The 22,861-nt window shown below is 41.0% G+C and overlaps 1 protein-coding gene and 1 non-coding gene across 4 annotated transcripts in view; one reads left to right on the forward strand and one right to left on the reverse strand.

The window, feature by feature from the left end:
- The window catches only part of NUP160 (nucleoporin 160), a 50,081-nt gene extending 27,434 nt beyond the window's left edge, over positions 1-22,647 (forward strand). For all 3 annotated transcript variants that reach the window (XM_085011128.1, XM_021085052.2, XM_085011127.1), the window contains 20 exons: positions 38-198; positions 2,312-2,445; positions 3,088-3,158; positions 4,396-4,555; positions 5,180-5,249; positions 6,499-6,597; positions 7,367-7,486; positions 9,393-9,488; positions 9,584-9,678; positions 9,777-9,873; positions 9,966-10,071; positions 12,448-12,608; positions 13,592-13,652; positions 14,637-14,747; positions 14,924-15,047; positions 16,124-16,225; positions 17,083-17,224; positions 18,911-19,036; positions 20,768-20,872; positions 22,002-22,647. In XM_085011128.1, the coding sequence (XP_084867254.1) occupies positions 38-198; positions 2,312-2,445; positions 3,088-3,158; positions 4,396-4,555; positions 5,180-5,249; positions 6,499-6,597; positions 7,367-7,486; positions 9,393-9,488; positions 9,584-9,678; positions 9,777-9,873; positions 9,966-10,071; positions 12,448-12,608; positions 13,592-13,652; positions 14,637-14,747; positions 14,924-15,047; positions 16,124-16,225; positions 17,083-17,224; positions 18,911-19,036; positions 20,768-20,872; positions 22,002-22,091 (2,231 nt within the window). In that variant the 3' untranslated portion in view covers positions 22,092-22,647. The remainder of the gene's footprint in view (positions 1-37; positions 199-2,311; positions 2,446-3,087; positions 3,159-4,395; positions 4,556-5,179; positions 5,250-6,498; positions 6,598-7,366; positions 7,487-9,392; positions 9,489-9,583; positions 9,679-9,776; positions 9,874-9,965; positions 10,072-12,447; positions 12,609-13,591; positions 13,653-14,636; positions 14,748-14,923; positions 15,048-16,123; positions 16,226-17,082; positions 17,225-18,910; positions 19,037-20,767; positions 20,873-22,001) is intronic.
- Positions 848-1,038, reverse strand: LOC146405260 (U2 spliceosomal RNA). The gene has a single exon (XR_014839219.1). It is a non-coding gene; the product is annotated as a U2 spliceosomal RNA (small nuclear RNA).
- Positions 22,648-22,861: the final 214 nt, after the last annotated feature.

Consider the following 22,861-nt stretch of genomic DNA (forward strand, 5'->3'; position numbering starts at 1 on the left):
ACAGTAATCCATTTAACTTTTTCTTTTTGAATTACAGCTCAGCCTTTGAATATTCGAATGAATCTTTCCCAGCTCTATGGTAGTAGCACAGCTGGGTATATTGTGTGCAGAAATGTGTGTAAGATTGCCAGTACTCGCTTCCTCATCTGCCGAGATCTGTTGATCTTACAGCAGCTACTAATGAGGCTGGGAGATGCAGTAAGTACTACTCAGGGGAGAGCTTGTGAAATCTAAATCCTCATCGAGACCTATGGGCGCAATAGCAGAATGCCAGCTTTTTGTGCACAGACTTCTGTCTCTGTTCACTGCTCTCTCCCCCAGGCTTGGCCCATAGTGAGTACTCTATAAAATGCATGTCGAATTAAGAATGAGTACGCATAATAACCTACAATTACAGAGTAAGAACATCTATGAAGCAGGTTGTTTTACTCTTAACCTTTGTATGTATAATAGTGAGAAATTTTCCTAGGTCGGCTCTGTGCAGATTTAGGAGGTTTTTTTTTTGTTTGTTTGTTTTGCCACACCTGTGGCATCCGGATGTTCCTGGGCCAGGGATCGAACCTGCAGTGCCGGGTCCTTAACCCACTGAGCCACTAGGGAGCTCCCAAGTTTAGTGTTATTAGTTCAACGTTGGATGTTGGTATAGAAAAGAAAGGAAGAAGAAAAAAACTCTATTTCTGCAGTATAGGATTTACCCTAAGAAGTTTTGAGATGACAGAGTCTGTTTTAGGGGTCCTCCCAGCTCCTTTCTGTGCTTCCTTTCCATCCTCTTCTAAGGCCACCAGATTCTTGTTGCCTTCCTCCTGTCCTTTCCCACCCTGCTGAATTCCCCTCCCCCCCCACCCAGAGGGGGTGCACCGTTCCTGGAAGTACTACAATACCAGATTGATGCGCAGAGTGGACGCAGCAAGCTCCTGTTCCAATTCCTAGCCCCAAAAATCCATTTAATATATTGTCCTCAGATAGAGGACGTATCATATATTAAACTGATAAGAACAGATACTACACTTGATCTTAGCCAACAAGCCAAGTAGCGATGAATGTCTTATGTTCAAAAAAATGTCCCTTTCTGCCCACCGGCAGAAGGCCCATTTGTCTCTCACTCAGTAATTTTATCTGAGCCTCATAAGGAAACAATCTGATTAAACTAATTCATGTTAATATATAAATAACTGATAGGCTTTTGGAGCCCAAGAGGTATATATACTTTTCAAATCAGAATATATTTACTCAAATACCTTGCTGGTGGCAGGATTTCAAGTAAAAGTAAGGACAAAATAGGAAGATGATCTGTTTAGGACGACCAGGGAGAAACAGGAACCTTCCTGAGAGTCTCTCACTCAGGGCAGCCCTTGCTTAGTTCTTTTCAGTCTTTGTAGACTCTTCCATTTCTTCAGGTTTGGGTTTTGTTCTGTTTTGTTTTTAATTATAATCTTTGTCAGTGTTTTCTAAACACGAAATAGATATTCATTGTAGAATCTTTATAGGTAATCCTGTATTTATAAACAAAAAGAAAATAAAAATTCATCTGTAACTGTTTAGCCACTATTTACATTTTCGTATATACCCTCATTTTCTCTGCAGATAGTTTCTAAATTTTAATTACAAAATTTGCATATGCCATATATGCATATGCCATATTACGTTTTTGTAATCTGGTTATTTTTATTCCTTTGCTTTACAAATCTCACCAGCACGTTCACGTGTTATCAAGTATTTTTGTACAACATTATTTTTAATAATTGCCTAGTACAATTTTAATTTATTCAGCCAATCCTGTGGCCATCCAGGTTGTGGCCAGTTTTCCTCTTATTGATAGAACTTTCTTTACTCCTTTGACTATGTCCCCAGGATGAATTCCAAGAAGTAGAATTGATTGGTCCCAAGTTACCCACATGTTTGAGGCTTTGGTGGTCTTATCACATTTTCCTCTGATGGTAATATCTATTTTTACCCAAGACCAGAGGCTTCAGAAAGGACTTAGATTTCCTTATTACCCTTCTTGAGTTCTGGACTTACAGATTTAATGAAAGTTAAGCTTGATGTTGTTGTTGCTCTGTTTCACCATCAGCTCACATGACCTTGTGAGCTTTTTCTGATTGTTTTGTACTGCTATTAGGGTAGATGTTTTTGCCATATGCCGCCCCAAAATGTAATAGGTGTGTTGCTTTTGTGTATGCTTGTAGGTATGTTGCTTTTATGAATGCCCTTTTTAACTGTGTTGTTTTATTTTATCTATACCTAAACCTAAGAATTACCATTGCTAATTGCTGTTTACTGTTTCACCCACCCACCCACCCATCATGTACAGGTGATTTTGGGAGCTGGTCAGCTCTTTCAAGCTCAGCAAGACCTACTACACCGAACAGCTCCCCTACTCTTATCCTATTACCTCATTAAGTGGGGAAGTCAGTGTTTAGCAACTGATGTTCCAGTTGACACACTGTGAGTTTCATTATTCTAATTATTTTTAAAACAAATTGTGAGCGTAATTTATTTTTTCCACTGTCTTAAAGAAAAAAAATCTAAATATTATGCCATAGAGTGATTAGCCTTTAAAACTCAGAGCTTTGAGATATTCCATCTTCCAAAGGCTAAAGGCAACTTATAAGAATGAAAATAGTGTGTTTTTATTATTATATATGTATATAAAATATAAAGACAAATCCTGTCAAAGGCAAAATAATAAGAGGAGGTCACAGGGAAAATTAGACCACATACAAAAACATGTAGTTATTTAAGGTAGGCTGAGATTCTTAACCAAAAAAAAAAGAAAAAAATCAATATATAACTGTAAATCTTATATTTCCCTTAGATAAGCCACTTTAGTTTTTTCTGGCAAGGGAAGGCTTTTCATGGCCTTGGGGTCAAGAGAAATTTCTGCTCTGGCTTCTCATTGAAGGATCACTGAATGATACAGGGAACAATCTACACCATGTCTTGTTTTTCAGATTTTTTTTTGTGCTTTCAGTGGAGCTTTCCTGTGTAATGTATTAATAAAATTAAAAGTGTTCTTGATTGGATAACTTGTTGGGGTAATGTTTGGCCTAAGAGAACTTAGCTGGGTTTTTTCCCCTTTCCTCACAGAGAGTCTAATCTTCAGCATTTATCAGTACTGGAACTAACTGACTCTGGGACTTTAACAGCAAATAAGTTCGGTAAGGACTGGACTGTGTATGCATTTGATTTTTAAGTTTGGCATTTATTGCATATTCATTAAAGTGGTCTTTTGCCACCTTCACTTTGGAAAGGTTGGCTGGGCTATGCTCTAACTTTGAAAGAGTATAAGCAAGCTGCGTCCTGACCTCTGGTTCTGAAAAGGATTCTTCTGTGAAACTGTAGCACTAAGATCAGGCATAAGTGAAGAGTGTTGTATGTATGTGTGTGTGCATATATATATATTTACCTGTGCACACACACATTGCCACTTTTCCATTGTATATTGATAATTCAGTGATTAATTCAACAAAATCTTTTTTTTTTTTTTTTTTTGTCTTTTTAGGGCCGAACCCACAGTATATGGAGGTTCCCAGGATAGGGTTTGAATCGGAGCTGTAGCTGCTGGCCTGCGCCACAGGCCATAGCAACATCAGATCTAAGGCACATCTGTGACCTAAACCACAGTTCATGGCAGCACCGGATCCTTAATCCACTGAGCGAGGCCAGGGATCGAACCTGCGGCCTCATGGATGCTAGTCAGATTCATTACCGCTGAACCACAACAGGAACTCCTTTTTTTTTTTGGTCTTTAGGGCCGTAACCGAGGCATATGGAGGTTCCCAGGCTAGAGGGCCAGTCAGATCTGCAGCTGCCGGCCTACACCAGAGCCACAGCATCTCAGGATCTGAGCCTCGTCTGTGACCTACACCACAGCTCATGGCAATGTCAGATCCTTAGCCCACTGAGCGAGGCCAGGGATCGAACCCAGTTCCTCATGGATCCTAGTCGGGTTCATTAACCGCTGAGCCACGAAGGAACCTCCATGGGAACTCCTTATTTTTTTAATTTACTAAGTTTATGTAGCTTTTGTAATCTTGTCTTAACAAATATTCCAAAGGAGCCCTATCTCATGCTTAAGAACCATTCTGAAGAATTTCTTTTGTATTGTTTTAGTATAAAACTTAGAATCTTTGGACTATATTTATTGTAAACACTTAAAGAAATGGAATGACTACAGTGTTGACTAAAGTGGCTTTTTTATTCTATTTGTGTAGTGCCTTCATAGTTTATAGTTTGCTTTTATTTATATTGCCACTGAGTATACCAGCAATGCATTTTATATTTTGAAATAGTAAATGTTCTCTGTTACAGGCATAGAATGAATTGATAAACTGTCTTAATTGAAAGTTGATACTACTCTCACAAGTTGGTGATTGTCATAACTTTATTTTTAAGTATCTAGCCCTCAGACAATTGTGGAATTATTCTTCCAAGAAGTTGCAAGAAAACACATTATATCTCATCTCTTCTCTCAACCAAAGGCACCTCTAAGCCAAACTGGATTGAATTGGCCTGAGATGATTACTGCAATTACCAGTTATTTATTGCAGCTTTTGTATCCTTTTATTTAATAGCCAGTTGAAAGTTTTCTTCTATCCAAATAGTCTAAGGCTCTTATTCTGCCAGTGTGATAAAGATTTTTAATGAAGTTGGGTGCTTATCCTCTCAAAAAGAGATGATAGTATTTATTTTCAGATATGATCCCAATTTTTATATTATTATGTTTTATTTATCTTTGCCCTGGAGTTAAGCCAGATTTTATTGGTGCTGACACATTTAATACCTAGATCTCTTTTTAAAACTGCATTCATCAAATTCTTATTGAATGGCTCTATATGCCAGGCACTATGTTAGGTGCTGGATGTCCATTAGTACAGTACGCTTGTGCAAAATACTAGCTAGAATTCAAAATAACCACCCAGGGATGGAATACTTGCTTAAGCCCATTGTCAACTGAGTTCTAACCTAGATGACTAGACTCCTAGTATATAATAACCTTTTCGCTGTGTCTAATATTGAAGTTATATAGATATGTAGAAAGAACGTGTGCCCTGCCACCTTCTCTTTATCATCTTTTAAATTTTTTCTTAAAAATTAAGCCATGTCATGGAGTCTGATGCCCAATGTGTATATTGAAATTTTGCCAGAACAGTGAATAATCTCTTTAACCAATGACTAGATGGCCTAGCAATCCTGGTTGTCTCTTTCTAGAATGTTTGATGGGAAATTGTCAGTATGTACAATTGCAGGTGAGTACTGTTGACTGTTTCAGGGTAATCATTCTTAATAAAGAATGGGGTTTCTGGGAGTTCCCATCGTGGCTCATCAGTTGACAAACCCAGCTAGCATCTGTGAGGACTCGGGTTTGATCCCTGGCCTCGCTCAGTGGGTTAAGGATCTAGCGTTGCCATGAGCTGTGATGTAGGTCAAAGACACCTATACCACATGGGCATAGGCCGGAGGCTGCAGCTTCAATTCAACCCCTAGCCTGGGAACCATATGCCACAGGTGCAGCCCTAAAAAGACAAAAAGACTTTTTAAAAAAATGGGATTTCTGGAACATTTTCTTTGTAAACGTTTCCTTCATTTTAATTGGGCTGATAATAAGAACCACAATAATTTTTACTTGATTACACTGAAACACATTCCAGAGATTTTCTTTTCTTTTCTTTTTTTTTTTTTTTCGTCTTTTTAGTGAGGCCAGTGATGGAACCCAAAACCTCATGGTTCCTAGTCGGATTCATTTCCACTGTGCCACGACGGGAACTCCTCCCGGAGGTTTTCTTTACTAGGACTTTTTTTTTTTTTGGTCTTTTTTCTATTTCTTTGGGCCGCTCCCATGGCATATGGAGGTTCCCAGGCCAGGGGTCAAATCGGAGCTGTAGCCCCTGGCCGATGCCAGAGCCACAGCAACGCGGGATCCAAGCCGCGTCTGCAACCTACACCACAGCTCACGGCAACGCCAGATCGTTAACCCACTGAGCAAGGGCAGGGACCGAACCCGCAACCTCACGGTTCCTAGTTGGATTCGTTAACCACTGCGCCACGACGGGAACTCCTCTTTACTAGGACTTTTAACATATCATTCCTAACTTTTTTTTTTTTTTTTTAAACGGGTCACACCTGCGGCATATGGCAGTTCCCAGGCTAGGGGCTGAGTCGGAGCTGTAGCTGCCAGCCTACAGCACAGCCACAGCAATGCCAGATCCTTAATCCTCTGAGCAAGGCCAGGGATCAAACTTCATCCTCCCGTCGATGCTAGTTGGGTTCTTAACCCACTGAGCCACAATGGGAACTCCTTCTTTGCCTTCTTAAAGTGTAATAACCTAACGTAAGAATAGACTAACAGGATTAGTCTTTAATCTCCGGATTACTTTTGGAAATAAAACTTGTGTTAATTGACCACTATCTTCTCTCCCTCAGTGAAGAACTTGGAAATGAGTATCTTCTGAAGTAATATTTATCCTCTAATCAGAAAGCACCTTTTATGCCTTCCAGGATTATATTCAGCTGCTACATCCTTGGTGCCAAGTCAATGTTGGTTCCTGTCGATTTATGCTGGGACGGTGTTACCTGGTGACCGGAGAGGGACAGAAGGTAAACTGTATTTGAAAGATGAACAAACTCCAGTGCAAAGAGGACACTTAGTTTCAATCTAAGGGAGGGGATGAGAGGCATAGAAACCACCGCCCCCCACCCCCAGATAAGGAAGGGAGACACCTCATAGTGCTAACAAGGGGTATGATATACCTGTGGGAGCTGTTCAGCTACGTGTACTTTGCAGATGACTAAGAACATGGGAAATAAGAGGAAAATGTTAAGACCCTCCTGCCCCTCTGCAGGTGTTTTTAGGGATGGATTTTTATGAATAGAACTGATTTCCCAATTGCATTGTATTTATTATGTCCTTCTTTGTTTTTTTAATGCTGGTTTCCTTCTCGTTTTTGGTAGTTTACATTTCTGATTTTTCCTGACATCCTGTTACATAAATTTTCATACATACAGGAAAGTTTAAAGACTTTTATGCTAAACAGTCATATACCCCCCACTTAAGTTCTGTAAATGTTAACAGTTGCCACTGTTGCTGTATTACGTATTTATCCATCAATTATCTTATTAAAGTTTACTTTTGAATTAACAGCACTTAAGTTACAAAGATAAATTTAAAAGAAATATTAAATATCAGAAAGAATTTAGATACGACGAAAACTGAGAATATAGGTATGGCAGAAATGGTAAATGCAGTCAATATCTTAAATGATTTTCTTTCTTTTTTGGCTTTCCATGGTACAGGAATCCTTGACTTACATCACCTAGAAGAGGAACAGTCTATCATAAGTCATTTGGTATTCTTCCATTTCTCCAGGCTCTGGAATGTTTCTGCCAGGCAGCATCTGAAGTGGGCAAAGAGGAATTCTTAGATCGCTTGATCCGGTCAGAGGATGGGGAGATTGTGTCCACCCCCAGGCTGCAGTATTATGATAAGGTATATTGTGTCATGGTTCGCTCCTTCTTTTACCACCCTGTGTTAAAAAAAAAAAAAAAAAAAAAAAAAAAAACTCTGAAATACATTGCTGTGGTATTTGGAGAGAGAAATAACAAAAATTTAATCATTCCCTGAACTTCCAGGTAAAGAGGGAAATGAATTTGCCTGGAGAAACTGAAGAAGCGTATGTTTTTGATTAAATTTGATAAATGTTCTTAAATGCAGTTCCATCATATCATTTTATTAGCTCTATCATCATAGAATTTTATTGCTTGCCAGCATATCAAAGAATTACCTTGGAATGCTGTATTTAGCCTTAGTTTATGATTTGTCCCTGGGGACCCCTCCTGACCTTTTTTCCCTTCTCCTCTTTCCTCTAATCACTCACTCAGTAGTAATGATAGTGGCCTTCTTACTGTCTCATGCAAGCCAAACACATACTCACTTCTCTTCGGGACCTTGCTCCTCCTTTCTAGGTGCCCAAGCCTAGAAAGCTCTTCCTCCAGATAGTTGGATTTCTCAGGCCCTCATTCAGTGTCACCTCCTGAGAGTTCCACCGCCTTTCCCTGTGCAGAGAGCTGTCGGGCACATAGGCGTGTGCACACCTGCTCCCTCTCCCCTTTGCGTACAGAGTGAGGCACTGTGGGCAGTCTCCCCTTACCCCACTTTATTCTTCTGTATGACATGTAATTGAGCTTGGTGTTATAGTTTAGATATCCATGTTATTTGGTATCTAGATTTCCTACCAAAAAGTCAGTGCAACAAACGAGCCTTTGCTGGTTTGTTCATTACTTGATTTTTTGTTTGTTTGTTTTTGTTTTGTTTGTTTCCATTTTTGGCTGCCCCTTGGCACTTGGAACTCCCAGGCCAGGGATCAGATCTGAGCCGCAGTTGCAACCTATGCCACAGCTGTGGCAATACTGGATCCTTAACCCACTGAGCCAGGTCAGAGATTGAACTTGAGTTTCAGCACTTCCAAGACACTTCTGATCCCATTGCACCACAGCAGGCACTCCTGTTCATTACCTGTTAAAGAGATAAATGAGAAGTTCCCTTGGGGCTCAATGGGTTAAGAATCCAGCATTGTCACTGCTGTGTCTCTGGTTGCAACTGTAGGGTGGGTTTGATCCCTGGCCCAGGAATTTCCACATGCCATAATTTGTGATTTCATGGAATAGACCAAAAAAAAAAGAGAGAGATAAATGAAATTTTATGGAAATAACTTTGTATCTCTTAATAACCCCCTACCATCCTACTAATGAGAAGGGTTAAGGATCTTGGAGTTGTCAGAAGTTTTCCCATGGGTTACAGATGTGGCTTGGATCCAGTGTTGCTGTGGCAGAGACCTCAGCTATAGCCCTGAATTGACACTGAGCCTGGAACTTCCATGTGCCACAGGTGCAGCCCTAAAAAAAGGAAAATATAATAAGACCAATAGAGAATTTTACATCAAGTGTCTTACTTAACAATAGACTCTAAAGGAAAATGTTAAATATTAACAAAATAATCTTGTCCGTCTTGTAGTCAGCATCTTTGATTTAATCTTTGTCTTACCTGGTTATCTTTCTAATTGATTTGGGGGGGTGTCTTTTTTTTAGGGTTGTACCCACAGCATGTGGAAGTTCCCAGGCTAGGGATCAAATCCGAGCTATAGCTGCTGGTCTATATACCACAGCCACAGCAACACGGGATCTGAGCCGAGTCTTCGACCTACACCACAGCTCAAGGCAACACGAGATCCTTAACCCAGAGAGCAAGGCCCAGGATGGAACCTGCATCCTCATGGATACTAGTAGGGTTCGTTACCATTGAGCCACGACAGGAACTCCCGCTAAGTGATTTCAAGTCATACTTGAATCTGAGTGTTCTACACCATGTTAATGGACATTTCTTCTCTTTGCCTTAGGTTTTGCGTCTGCTAGATGTGGTTGGTTTGCCTGAACTGGTTATTCAGTTGGCTACGTCAGCAATAACTGAAGCAGGTGATGACTGGAAAAGTCAGGTAAGAACTGTCATCTAGTTATTTCCATTGAGGTTTGTCATGGATGCGGCATTTTAATTTCTGCTGTTCTTTTTTCTCCTTTGTTTGCTATTTAGGCTACTTTAAGGACATGCATTTTCAAACATCATTTGGATTTGGGTCACAATAGCCAAGCATATGAAGCCTTAACCCAAATTCCTGATTCTAGCAGGTAGTCAATCTTACAGTCTTATTTAGAGAAGGCAGTTTACCAGATCTGTGTAATCCGAGGTGACCACTTACTCTCGTATCCCTTTCTTTTCCTTCTAGGCAGTTAGATTGTTTACGGCAGCTGGTGGTAGTTCTTTGTGAACGCTCACAGCTTCAGGATCTTGTCGAGTTTCCCTATGTGAATCTGCACAATGAGGTAATTTTATTTAGCCACTGATGCCCAGACACAACTGTGGTGCTTGTCATGATGGCTACTAACTTTGGTATCTGATTGCTTTCCCTCGTTAGGTTGTGGGAATAATTGAATCACGTGCAAGAGCTGTGGACCTTATGACTCACAATTACTATGAGCTTCTGTACGCCTTTCACATCTATCGTCACAATTACCGAAAGGGTGAGCAGTTGAAGCAGACAGTCTCTGTGGAGGCAGCCTTACCAGTTTTATCCTGTTTTACAAAAATATGTGTTTGATTTAACATAATTTTGCCTTATTTTTACCATTAGACAGGTGTTCTCTACAAGCATTTTTTTAGCAGTATGTTCCCCCATACTGTTTTTAGCCCATGATCTAGGATCACATCTTGCATGTAATTGTCCTTTCTGTTTAGTTTCCTTTAACCTGGAGCATTCTTTTAGCCTTACTTTGCCTTTGATGACATTGATATTTTTGAAGAGAACAGGACAGTCTTTTTTTTTTTTTTTTTTTTTGTCTTTCTAGGGCCACACCCACATCATATGGAAATTCACAGGCTAGGATTTGAATCAGAGCTGCAGCTGCCAGCCTACCACAGCCACAGCAACACAGGATACCAGCTCTGTCTGTAACCCTACCACAGCTCACGGCAACACCGGATCCTTAATGCACTGAGCAAGGCTAGGGATCGAAGCGGAGTCCTTGTGGATATTTGTCAGTTCATTACCAATGAGCCACAAGGGGAACTCCTATAGAATGTTTATTAATTTGGATTTTTATGACTAATGAAGTCTTTTTCAAGTCAACTAAGATGAAGGGATTACTTGTCTGTTTAAGATCATATTTTACAAGATAACCATTGTGGTTTCCCTTTGGAACTTCTAATGCTTTTTTACCATTTTCCCTCAGATTTTTTCATTAGGTTTCTTACTGATTTTCTCAGGGGAAAATGGGTGGAAGTAATTTGTTAGGCATGTTCTTAACATTCCTATGGTAAAATATGTTTGCATATTCTTTATTTTCTTGAGTCATTTATGTGACTCAAGATCTCTCAGTGCTTTCATAGTGACGTCACCCATTACATCCTGATTAAGACCAGCTTAGCCAGAAGTTCATGCTGTGGTGCAGCAGGTTAAGGATCTGGCACTGTCTCACCTGTGGCATAAGTCACAGCTGTGGCTTGGATTCAATCCCAGTCCCGGGAACTTCCATATGCTGTGGTTATAGCCATTAAAAATAACAATAATAATAATAATAATACAAGACAGCTTAGCTAGGTCAGTGTTCAGGCCTTTTCTGGAGCAAGGCTGTTTTTCTGACATTTTGTCTTACATATTGCAGGCACTCACAAATATTTCTTGGGAATGAAAAGTAGTTGGATTTGACCATTGAGAGAATTGTTAAATGCTGTTCAGTTTCTGGAGTCCCATGCTGGCTCAGAACAATGTTTTTTCAATATTTCATTCAATCTGTATCACTAAAGTATTATAAAAATAAGAGTCTGTGTTCTTGAACAGAGCACTCAAACATTTCTTAGTCTCAAAAACCTGGGTGGGGATAGGGAACAAATATGGCTGAGACAGTTTCTCTAAGATAGTGTTCTATACCGGCCGTGAATGTAGTATCTAAACATCAACTTAGAGTTCCCTGGTGGTGCAGCAGGTTAAGGATTCAGACTTGTCACTGCTGTGGCTGTGATTATAGCTGTGGCCTGGTTTTGATCCCTGGCCTGGGAACTTCTCTATGCCCATGGTTGCGGCCAAAGGAATAAAACATAAAAATAACCTTTGAGATGTTTGGGGTATTACTACATTTTTTTGGATTTTGGCCTTTATAGAGATGGTAAAGTTACACATAATGTAAACTTTATTACCTTAACCACTTTTAAGTATTTAGCAGTACCTGTGGTTACTGTGTAACCTTCCCATTACTATGTAACCAATCTTCAGAACTCTTCATCTTGCAAAATGGAAACTATATACTCTGCTTAAACAACTTCCCATTCCCTCCTCCCCCCAGCCCCAGCAACCACCATTCTGCTCTCTCTCTATAAATTTGGCTACTAGAATCACAGTATTTGTCTTTCTGTGACTGGCTTCTTTCACTTCATATGTCTTCAAGGTTCATCCATGTGGTAGCATGTGTCAGAATTTATAATATTCCACTGTATGACTGTATCCCATTTTGTTTGTCCATTCATCAGTGGACACTTGGATTGCTTCCATGTTTTGCCTGTTGTGAATAATACTGCCATGAACAAGGATACACAAGTAATTCTTTGGTTTAGGGGTTATATACTCAAAAGTGGAATTGGTGAATCATAAGGTAATTTTATTTTATTTTATTTTTTGAAGAACAGCCATATTGTTTTCCATAGTGACTATACCAGTTTACATTCCCTCCAGCACTAAACAAGGGTTCTAATTTTTCCACATTCTTTCCAGCACATGGTTTTTTTGTAGTTTTAAGTTAAACTCAATTTTAAGTTTTGATATCTGAGAAGTGTAACAATTTCTCTCCGTGCAATCCCAAAAGAGACACATTTTTGAAATTCTAATATTTATTATTGCCTCGTAGCTGGCACAGTCATGTTTGAGTACGGAATGCGTCTTGGCAGAGAAGTTCGAACTCTTCGGGGACTTGAGAAGCAAGGCAACTGTTATCTGGCTGCTATTAATTGTTTACGACTTATTCGCCCAGAATACGCATGGATTGTTCAGCCAGCATCTGGTGCAGTGGTATGAGAACCTTCCATCCTGGAATTGGGGAATCATTTAATTTATTTGGTTTGGTCCTTTTAAAACTATTACCTCATTTTGCTTCATTTCATTTAAAATTTCCACTGGGGAATTTCTGCATTGCTCAGTGGAAACAAATCTGACTGGCATCCATGAGAACACAGGTTTGGTCCCTGGCCAGGTTTGATCAGTGGGTTAAGGATCCAGCATTGCCGTGAGCAATTGCCGTGTAGGTTACAGACGCAGCTCGAATCGGATGTTGCTGTGGCTGTGGTGTAGGCCAGCAGCTGTAGCTCCAATCTGACCCCTAGCTTGGGAACTTCCATATGCCTCAGGTGTGGCCCTAAAAAGACCAAAAAAAAAAAATTTTCCACTGGGATGGAGTTCCCGCTGTGGCTCATTGGTAACTAATCTGACTAGGATCCATTGTGATAAGGTTTTGATCCCAAACCTCGATTAGTGGGTTGAGGATCCAGCGTTGCTGTGAGCTGGGGTGTAGGTCACAGGCGCAGCTTGGATCCCCTGTGGCTGTGGCTGTGGGGTAGGCTGGCAACTGTAGCTCTGATTTGACCCCTAGCCTAGGAACTTCCATGTGCTGCAGTATAGCCCTAGAAAGCAAAAAAATAAAAAATAAAATTTCCACTGGGATATTTGTGAACTTAATCTATTTTTGCAGCATTTCATTGTTATATGTTAGTCCCTTTAGTTTCCAAGTTCAGAATTACTGAAGGAACAAGTATTGCAGAGTGTTTTATCATTAAACAACCTAACTTCAGACAGATCACTTCATCTTTTACTGTCCAGTTAACCTCTTGCATAGAATAGGATAATAATAATAATGTCGACCTTATGAGATTGTTTGTGCTATTTGAAATAAACATAATTTATGTTGAGAAAATTTAAGCATGAAAGCTCCTGGATCATAGTTGATGATATTAAAATAAAATACTAATTTTTCGTAATCACTTGTTTTGCCTTCTCAGTATGATCGCCCTGGAGCTTCCCCTAAGAGGAATCATGATGGAGAATGCACAGCTGCCCCAAGTGAGTCAAGGATCTCAGGCTTATTCTTTGCTGAATTGTAATTATATTGTCCATTATAGTACTATTATTTATATTTTTATACAGTAGTTATAATAATTGTATTTCAGTGTATTATACATGTATGGGAGTTATCAAAATTTTGTAAAGTTCCTTCTTGTTATTTTCATTGTTTTGCGAAAGGTTGTCTGGTAGTCCTTTGAAAACTTTGTATGCCTGTATGAGAAATGAAGTGCTTAAAAAAGAGCGTGTGTAGGAGTTCCCGTCATGGCGCAGTGGAAACGAATCTGACTAGGAACCATGAGGTTTTGGGTTCTATCCCTGGCCTCGCTCAGTGGGTTGCCATGATCTGTGGTGTAGGTCACAGGCATGGCTTGCATCTGGCGTTGCTGTCTGATGTAGGCCAGCAGCTGTAGCTCCAATTCAACCCCTCGCCTAGGAACCTCCATATGCCACGGGTGCAGCTCTAAAAGAAAAAGAAAAAAAGTGCAGTGTGTTTTTGTTGCTTGTGTTTAAATCAGCTTAGTAACCAAGTGTCTTGTTTTATCAGGCTCCTTTGATATGACCACCACAGAGGCATGGTCCCTTTCCTAACAGAGCCTGGGCTCTTGCGTTGGACACACTTAGTTTTAATCCGGCCTCTCTCGCTTTGGGCACATTCCTTTCTTACTGATACAGATGGTAGTAGTTCACAGTTGTAATGGTTAATTGAAGTTACACATGAAATGCCTTGCAGGCACCTCCCCATCTGCAGCTGTTGTTATTGGAATACATTGATTTGACTCAGCTGTAGCATGAAGCAGGGCTGTTGCTTTATTTTTCATTTAGCTTTTATTGAGCCCCTTGTTTTCTCCCCATCTTCATGCCTGTGGCATGAAATGAAACCAAAGGTTACTTAATGTTTAGTGGAAATTGACAGGTTGAATTAGTCTAATAGGTGCTTCCTTTGTACTTTGGGAATTGAAAATGTTTTTCTCCGGCATATAGCAAATAGACAAATTGAAATCCTGGAACTAGAAGATCTGGAGAAAGAGTGTTCCTTGGCTCGCATTCGCCTCACCCTGGCTCAGCATGATCCCTCAGCAGTCGCAGTGGCAGGTAGGCATTAGCGGTCTGTCAGTACCAATAGTGCGTTTTAGGCACTGGACGTAGTATACTAGGTGGGCATAAAGCGTGTCTGTTATTCTGAGATACTCTCAACGAAGCAGTCTTTGGGTTCGGTTCATGTGTGTATACCATTGGTTGCCCTAAGTAGCTCTTTTCCATTCCCACAGGGAGTTCGTCAGCAGAGGAGATGGTCACTCTCTTGGTTCAGGCCGGCCTTTTTGACACTGCCATATCACTCTGTCAAACCTTTAAGCTCCCCTTAACGCCAGTCTTTGAGGGACTTGCTTTCAAGTATGTATGAAATTCTTTTTATAGTCTTAATTTTCTAATGCAGAGATATCATACTTGCTTATTCGTTGCTTGGTGTGAAGCAGTGTCACATGAGCCAGTATCCTATAAGCCAACTTTTCTGAGGGAGGGACACCCTCAGCACGTGGACATTCCTGGAGCAGGAAAGGAACCTGTGCCACAGTGGTGGCGCTTCAGGATCCTTAACCTGCTGCATCATAAGGGAACTTGCTTATAAGTCAACTTTAAAAAAGTGTTTTTGTGTGGTCTACACAGTGTTTTCGGGTTGTTTTTTGTTTGTTTGTAGTCAATTTTGATTTTTAATGTGTCTCATCTTGATTTATAGCTTTTTTTGAGAAATCAGAACTGGCATTCCCAAGCCCACATGCCCACATGACAGTCTATAACCTGGGATAAAGAGTGGTGTCCATGCAGGCCCCTGTACTTCTTGGAATTCCCGTCGTGGGGCAGCGGAAACAAATCCAACTATGAACCATGAGGTTGCAGGTTCGATCCCTGGCCTCTATCAGTGGGTTAAGGATCTGGCATTGCTGTGAGCTGTGGTGTGGCTGTGGCTGTGGCTTAGGCCAGTGGCTACAGCTCCAATTCAACCCCTAGCCTGGGAACCTCCATATGCCACAGGTGTGGCCCTAAAAAGACGACCCCCTCCAAAAAAAAGTACTTCTTATTGAAGCTATATGATACCTAAATAATAGTCAAGTGGTTTGTAAGTTGGAATTTTTTTTTCTCTTTTAGCCACATTCATGGCATGTACCTGGGCCAAGGATCAAAACCATGCCACAGCAGGGACCTGAGCCTCCACAGTGACAACACTAAATCCTTAACCCGCTGAACCACAAAGGAACACTTAACTGTTTTTTTTTTTTTCCCCGTCTTTTAACTCTTATTAATGGCCTTGTGGGTCATCCACTTAGTTGTGTTGCTGTGAGAAGGAAGAGCCTAGTAATGAAGTCACCCAAAGACTAGAGCCAACTTTGTCATCTCCATTTTTAGTAACAAAATAAGGTAGTGCTTTTCCACAGATTAGTTTACTGTGTATGGAACCATTTTCGTTGCAGATGCATCAAATTGCAGTTTGGAGGAGAACCAGCACAAGCAGAAGCCTGGGCCTGGCTAGCAGCCAACCAGCTGTCATCAGTCATCACCACTAAGGAGTCTAGGTACAGCCCCAGTCTTCATCCCACCCTGTTGGGGCTCACCCTCCATGTCCTTGCCCAGTGCACCCAGTAGCGGCTGCCTGAATGTACTTCAGTGTCTCCAGAATCCTTCTCTGACAACCCTAACCCTCAGTAAACTTGCTTTCTCTGAATTGCATTTACAATTTATATTATTCAGGTTAACACTTTAGAATTTTGAGGTCCTCTGACATTATTTTTCAACCCCTAAATTAGCACATCAGAATTATTATTAGAAGTTCCCATTGTGGCTCAAGCAGTAATGAGCCCTACCAGTATCCATGAGGATGTGGCTTTGATCCCTGGCCCCACTCAGTGGGTTAAGGATCTGGCATTGCCATGAGCTGCACTGTGGGTCTCAGACACAACTTGGATCTGGTGTGGCTATGGCTGTGACATAGGCCAGCAGCTGCAGCTCCAATTCAACCCCTAGCCTGGGAACTTCCATGTGCCTCAGATGCGGCCCTAGAAATCTTTAAAAAATTATTATTAAAATACAGTTTATAAGATAACACTCTAGTCTTCTAAATGAGAATTTCCGTATGATTGCTTGTTCAGGTTTAGAAACTGATCTGAGCCGATTTCCTTATTATTTTAGAAATCTGGAACAAAGACATTAAATGAATTGTATGCTTCAGTTAAAAAACACAAGAATCCAAGTCATTTAGTTTCGAGTACCACTCCTCAGTCACATTGGCCCTAATACTATCTGTCAGTTAGCTAGATTATCAGTTCAGTTGTGAGCTTCTAAAAATGCTCTCCTTTTAAATACATTCTTTGAACGGTATTATCATTGTTCATTAAGAATCTGGAACTCATTAGTCCTTTCTGCTTTTATCAAGTGCTACAGATGAAGCATGGCGACTCTTATCAACTTACCTGGAAAGATACAAAGTCCAGAATAATTTATATCACCACTGTGTCATTAACAAGCTCTTGTCTCATGGAGTGCCTCTGCCTAATTGGCTTATAAACAGTTACAAGGTAAGTGTTCTCTTAACTTGTAGAGAGTGAGAACCTGGTCTTTATCATCCTGAATAACTTTATGAGATGATTAAAAAGGAAAAGACAGAATGATAATTTATGGACACATACTGACTTACGTTCTTAATACCTCAATCTTAGCTAAAAACACTAAGAGCACTTTGCCTCAGTCCCGGTGAAGTACTGGGTGTTTAAAGTTCTCTGGGTTGATGATGTTAATGCAGGCTTGTGTACTTACTGAACCACAAGCATGCATTTAGAACAATTCGATCTGTGTGACACAGCATTTCCTTTTTTTTTTCTCTTCTGGGGCCGAACCCTCGGCATATGGAGTTTCCCAGCCTAGGGGTCTAATCGGAGCTATAGCCGCTGGTCTGCGCCAGAGCCACAGCAACTCGGGATCCAAACCACATCTTCGACCTACACCACAGCTCACAGCAAAACCAGATCCTTAACCCACTGAGCAAGGCCAGGGATCGAACCCACAACCTCATAGTTCCTAGTCGGATTCGTTAACCACTGAGCCACAACGGGAACTCTAGCATTTGCTTTTCATTACTCAAAAAATTCACAGGATTGGGTGGAGTAGTTACTACAATAGTGTGTTTCAATTTTTTTTTCAAAATTAGTTTCTTGGGCCACCCATATCAAAATTATTTGGGTGGGAGTTCCCATTGTGGCTCAGCGTTAACGAACCCAACTAGTATCCATGAGGATTCGGGTTCAATCCCTTGCTCGGTGGGTTAAAGATCTGGCATTGCCGTGAGCTGTGGTGTAGGTGGCAGACAGGGCTTGGATCTGTCGTTGCTGTGGCTGTGGCATAGGCCAGCAGCTGTAGGTCCGATTCAACCCCTAGCCTGGGAACTTCCAGTATGCTTTGGTTGTGGCCCTAAAAAGCAAAAAAGAAAGAAAGAAAAATTATTTGGGTGGTGGGCTTCTTCAAAATATAGATGCCTAGGCTTCATCTCAGACTTATAGAATCAAATTATCTGGAATTAGGATCCACAATCTATATCTTAACAAGATCCTAATTTGATTTGATCTGTGACTAAGTGTGAGAACTACTATATCTGAAATATACTGGGCACAATAGGAAAATAATATAAAGCTTACAATCAAAAAATTCTGTTGTTTTTTGAGTTTGAAAGTAGAGAAAGCAACTAAGATGGTAGAGGTTAAGATTGTGATCGAATCAGACTATGGAAAGCATAACTGACATTAATTAGGAGAGCTGTTCCAAACTAAGGCCGTGGTCACTTTCCTTTCCTCTCACCCTGAGTTAAGTACAAGTATAATTCAAGCATTTCAAGTTGGTGATTCCTTTAACTTCTTTTGCATTTGTCATTCATATATTGCTGAGAATTAATGTGAATATGTTATCTCCTGTACTCAGCATTTGGGGAAGGGTCGTTGACTTTTTACTACTATGGAAGCTGAAATAGGAAAGAATTAAAATGTGTCTTAGATCCAGACAGGTAGTAAGGCCACTTAACAGAAAGGGGCTTACGAGGTGCCTAGAGGTAACTGGCTCTTGGGAATCCAACCTTCATCCCAAGATAAGTAAACCAAGGCACTTGTTTACTTATCGTGAAAAGTATAAATGCCAGGGAATCAGACAGCATCCTTTGGTCGGTGCCCAGGTAGGATGGAAAAAAGTAAATGTTCTTAATCACTGACTTTTTGCAGAAGGTTGATGCAGCTGAGTTGCTCCGTCTATACTTAAACTACGACCTTTTAGAAGAAGCTGTGGACTTGGTGTCTGAATATGTGGATGCTGTCTTGGGAAAAGGACATCAGTACTTTGGAATTGAGGTAGGCTCGAATACCTGTATGTATTCTGTATTATCACACTGAGTCAAGTCAGGATATGAAAGTAAATTGAACTGTAGAATAATAGGTTTAACCTTTACTGAGGGTAGTTACACAACTAGTTTTCTCCAAGAGCAGGGACTGGCACTCTAAGTATTTCCAGTTTCCTGCTTATCAAAGGGAAATACATCTCATTTTTCTCCTTTAAAGGAATGTGGTTTTAGGTAGTATTTGGAAGAGTGAGGGAAGTAAGAACAAAATGGTATTTTGTGTGTGCTGAAGACTGGGCTGAGTCTGTATTTTCTCACTTAATCCTTATAACAGCCTATAAGGGACTGTTCTTTTTGTTGTTGTTGCCCATGAGGAAAAAGGGACTCAGAGGTCAAGTTGCCAAGGCTCACACAAAAGATAAATTAAAACTCCAGGTGTTGAAGTTCCCTGGAGGCTTAGCGGGTTAAAGATCCATTGTTGTTGTCACTGCTGTGGCACAGGTTTGATCCCTGGAGGGATCCTCCCATGGCCAAAAAAAATCCAGATCTAGTTAACTACAGACCCAAGCTCTTAAACTCTCAGGAAAATATTCAGAACTTCAAATGTTAAACTTAACTTTTTTTTTTTTTTTTTTTTTTGTCTTTTTGCTATTTCTTAGGCCGCTCCTGCGGCATATGGAGGTTCCCAGGCCTGGGGTTGAATCAGAGCTGTAGCTGCCGGCCTATGCCAGAGCCACAGCAACTCGGGATCCAAGCTGAGTCTGCAACCTACACCACAGCTCACGGCAACGCCAGATCCCTAACCCACTGAGCAAGGCTAGGGATCGAACCCACAACCTCATGGTTCCTCGTCGGATTTATTAACCACTGAGCCACGACGGGAACTCCTAAACTTAACTTTAACAAAGGTTTTTTCCAGATAATTTGAATCTAAATTTCAGACTGGAAATAATATTATTCATTGAGAATTTATAGAAGAGTTTTGTTGAGTGTGTTTATCATTAATCAGCCTTAGGGCTGCTTTAACATCAAAGATGATATGAATTAGAGTTCCCATCGTGGTGCAGCGGAAACGAATCTGACTAGGAACCATGAGGTTGCAGGTTCAATCCCTGGCCTCACTCAGCAGGTCAAGGATCTGGTGTTGCTGTGAGCTGTGGTGTAGGTCGCAGACACGGCTTGGATCTGGCATTGCTGTGGCTGTGGCATAGGCTGGCAGCTACAACTGATTCCACCCCTAGCCTGGGAACCTCCATATGCCAAAGGAGTGGCCCTAAACACACATACACACACACACACACACACACACACAAAAGATATGAATTTAAAATGTATTTTAAAATACATTTGATTTGGAGTTCCCAGTGTGGCACAGTGGGTTAAGATTCTGACTGTAGTTGCTGCAGAGGCCCAGGTTTGATCCCCAGCTCCAGGGCAGTGAGTAAAAGGAAATCGCAGCTACAGCTCAAATCCAGTCCATGGCCTGGGAACTTCCATATGGGGTGCAGCCTTAAAAAAAATACATTTGATTTAACTAAGAAAAGGACCAGTTCCTTGGTAAAAAAAGACTGGGGGGTGGGGAGAGGTGTTTCCGCTTGTGTACCTGTGTGTATGCATGCATACACAATTTCTGGTTGTGAAAAAAAGGTAAGGCATTTCATGTTATTGAGTCCTACGATAACTAGCTACCCAGAAGAATTGGTGCACTTTTCAGATTTCCTTCAAATGATATGTTTGCTTTCAGTTTCCACTGTCTGCAACAGCTCCAATGGTGTGGCTCCCATATTCTTCTATTGATCAACTTCTCCAGGCTCTGGGAGAGAACAGCGCCAACAGTCACAACATTGCAGTGAGTAAATCCTTTCCTGAGCCATCTTCGCAAGCCCTTGCACTAGCAATTACACCCTCAAGCTTGCTCTTCTGGTTCTCAAGGATTAAGGGGAGGGCAGAAGCCATTTATTGCCCTTCACATGCTGCCCCAATCTCTTTATGAAATGATTAATTAAATCAGATATAACAGCTCTGATTTGGGGAAGGTAGCTAATAAAGTTTTTATTAAAAATACTGGGGTGGGGAGTTCCCGTCATGGCTCAGTGGAAACAGATTCGACTAGGAAACATGAGGTTGTGGGTTTGATCCCTGGCCTCGCTTAGCCGGTCAGGGATCCGGCACTGCCATGAGCTGTGGTGTAGGTCACAGATGCAGCTCAGATCTGGTCTTGCTATGGTTGTGGCGTAGGCTGGCAGCTACAGCTCCAATTAGACTCCTAGCCTAGGAACCTCCACATGCCTTGGATGCGGCCCTAAAAAGACAAAAGACAAAAACAAAATACTGGTGTGGGTACCTCCCCTTGTGGCTCAGCAGGTTAAGAATCCAGCTGGTATCCAAGAGGATGTGGGTTCAACCCCTGGCCTTGCTCAGTGGGTTAAGAATCCGGTGTTGTCGCAAGCTGTGCCATAGGTTGCAGCAGCAACTTGGATCTGGCATTGCTATGGTGTGGGCCGGTGCTGTTGCTCTGATTCAACCCCTAGCCCAGGAACTTCCATATGCTGAAGGTGTGGCCCTAGAAATAAAAAAATAATTAAAAGTACTGGTGTGAGAGTTCCCTGATTGCCTAACAGTTAAAGATTCAGCTTTGTCACTGCTGTGGGTCCAGTTCAATCCCTGGCCCTGGAACCTCTGCATGTTATAGGCTCAGTCATAATTAATTAATTAATTTACAAATACTGGTGTCTTTTGCATATTTAGAAAATTCATTAGGAAAACAGTGTCAGAGTATTGCGTATAACAGAAAAGTCTGGCTTTATCAGTGGAGTCACAAAGCAGACTTCTGTACTGAATTGAATGGTGATTAAATGAAGCACAGCCTAACAACTTCATCAAGGGAAATCTGGTTGACAAAGTCAGAGTGATTGATAACTTTAGTCTTTTTCAGTCCTTGACCTATTCTTTAATGATTCCCGTCTTTTCTCCTATAGCTGTCCCAGAAAATACTTGACAAATTGGAGGACTACCAGCAAAAAGTTGATAAGGCAACAAGGGATTTATTACATCGTCGGCTCTTGTGATCTGGTTGGTTGCCCAGCCTTTGTAACCGCTTGGTGCCTCTTAGGGCTTAAGACTTTATTTACCCTACAGGAAACCTGTACTCCAGGCCAATTTTTATACCAGTAAATGATGTGTGCGACAGTCAAGTCTGCATTCTGCACAAGAGAGAAGGGGAGATGAGTCACAGGACCTGTGCTTGCTGGTGGTGCTAACACACAATTTCTGGTTTTCAAACTTGGTCTCAAACAGCTGCTTTTGTATATGATTCACAAGCTTTTTTAGAGTTTATATTTTTTTAAACTACCGAAGACATTCTTTATCTGCAAATTAAAACCCACTTTCACTGTCCAAAATAGCTGATGGTTGTTGGTTTGTTGTAGCTGACCACCAAAAGCAGTCACTGCAAATCCTTTCATTCTTCCTATCACTTTTTGTATTTCAATGGAATTATTTTGGTCCAGAACTGACATGTATTTTCTGTATTGCAAACAGAGGCTAATGATTTTGCATACTCTTCATTATTTATTGTGGAATTTTTTTATGATCTTCAATAAAGTATTAAATAATTTGCCTAGATTAAGCCTAACACGATGACCAGCTGTTAAGGAAGATATCTTTATCTTGGAAGGTCCCATCCTAGCTCAGTGGTTAACAAACCCGACTAGTATATCCATGAGGACACGGGTTTGATCCCTGGCCTTGCTCAGTACATTAAAGGATGCAGCATTGCCGTGAGCTCTGGTGTAGGTTGCAGACAAGGCTTGGATCCGACATTGCTGTGGCTGTGGTG

This window comes from Sus scrofa, chromosome 2 (assembly GCF_054392235.1).
Source record: "Sus scrofa isolate SSC_HxYL_T2T_F1_AM1 chromosome 2, Sscrofa_HxYL_maternal_Yorkshire_Landrace_v2.0, whole genome shotgun sequence".
Classification (NCBI taxonomy): domain Eukaryota; kingdom Metazoa; phylum Chordata; class Mammalia; order Artiodactyla; family Suidae; genus Sus; species Sus scrofa.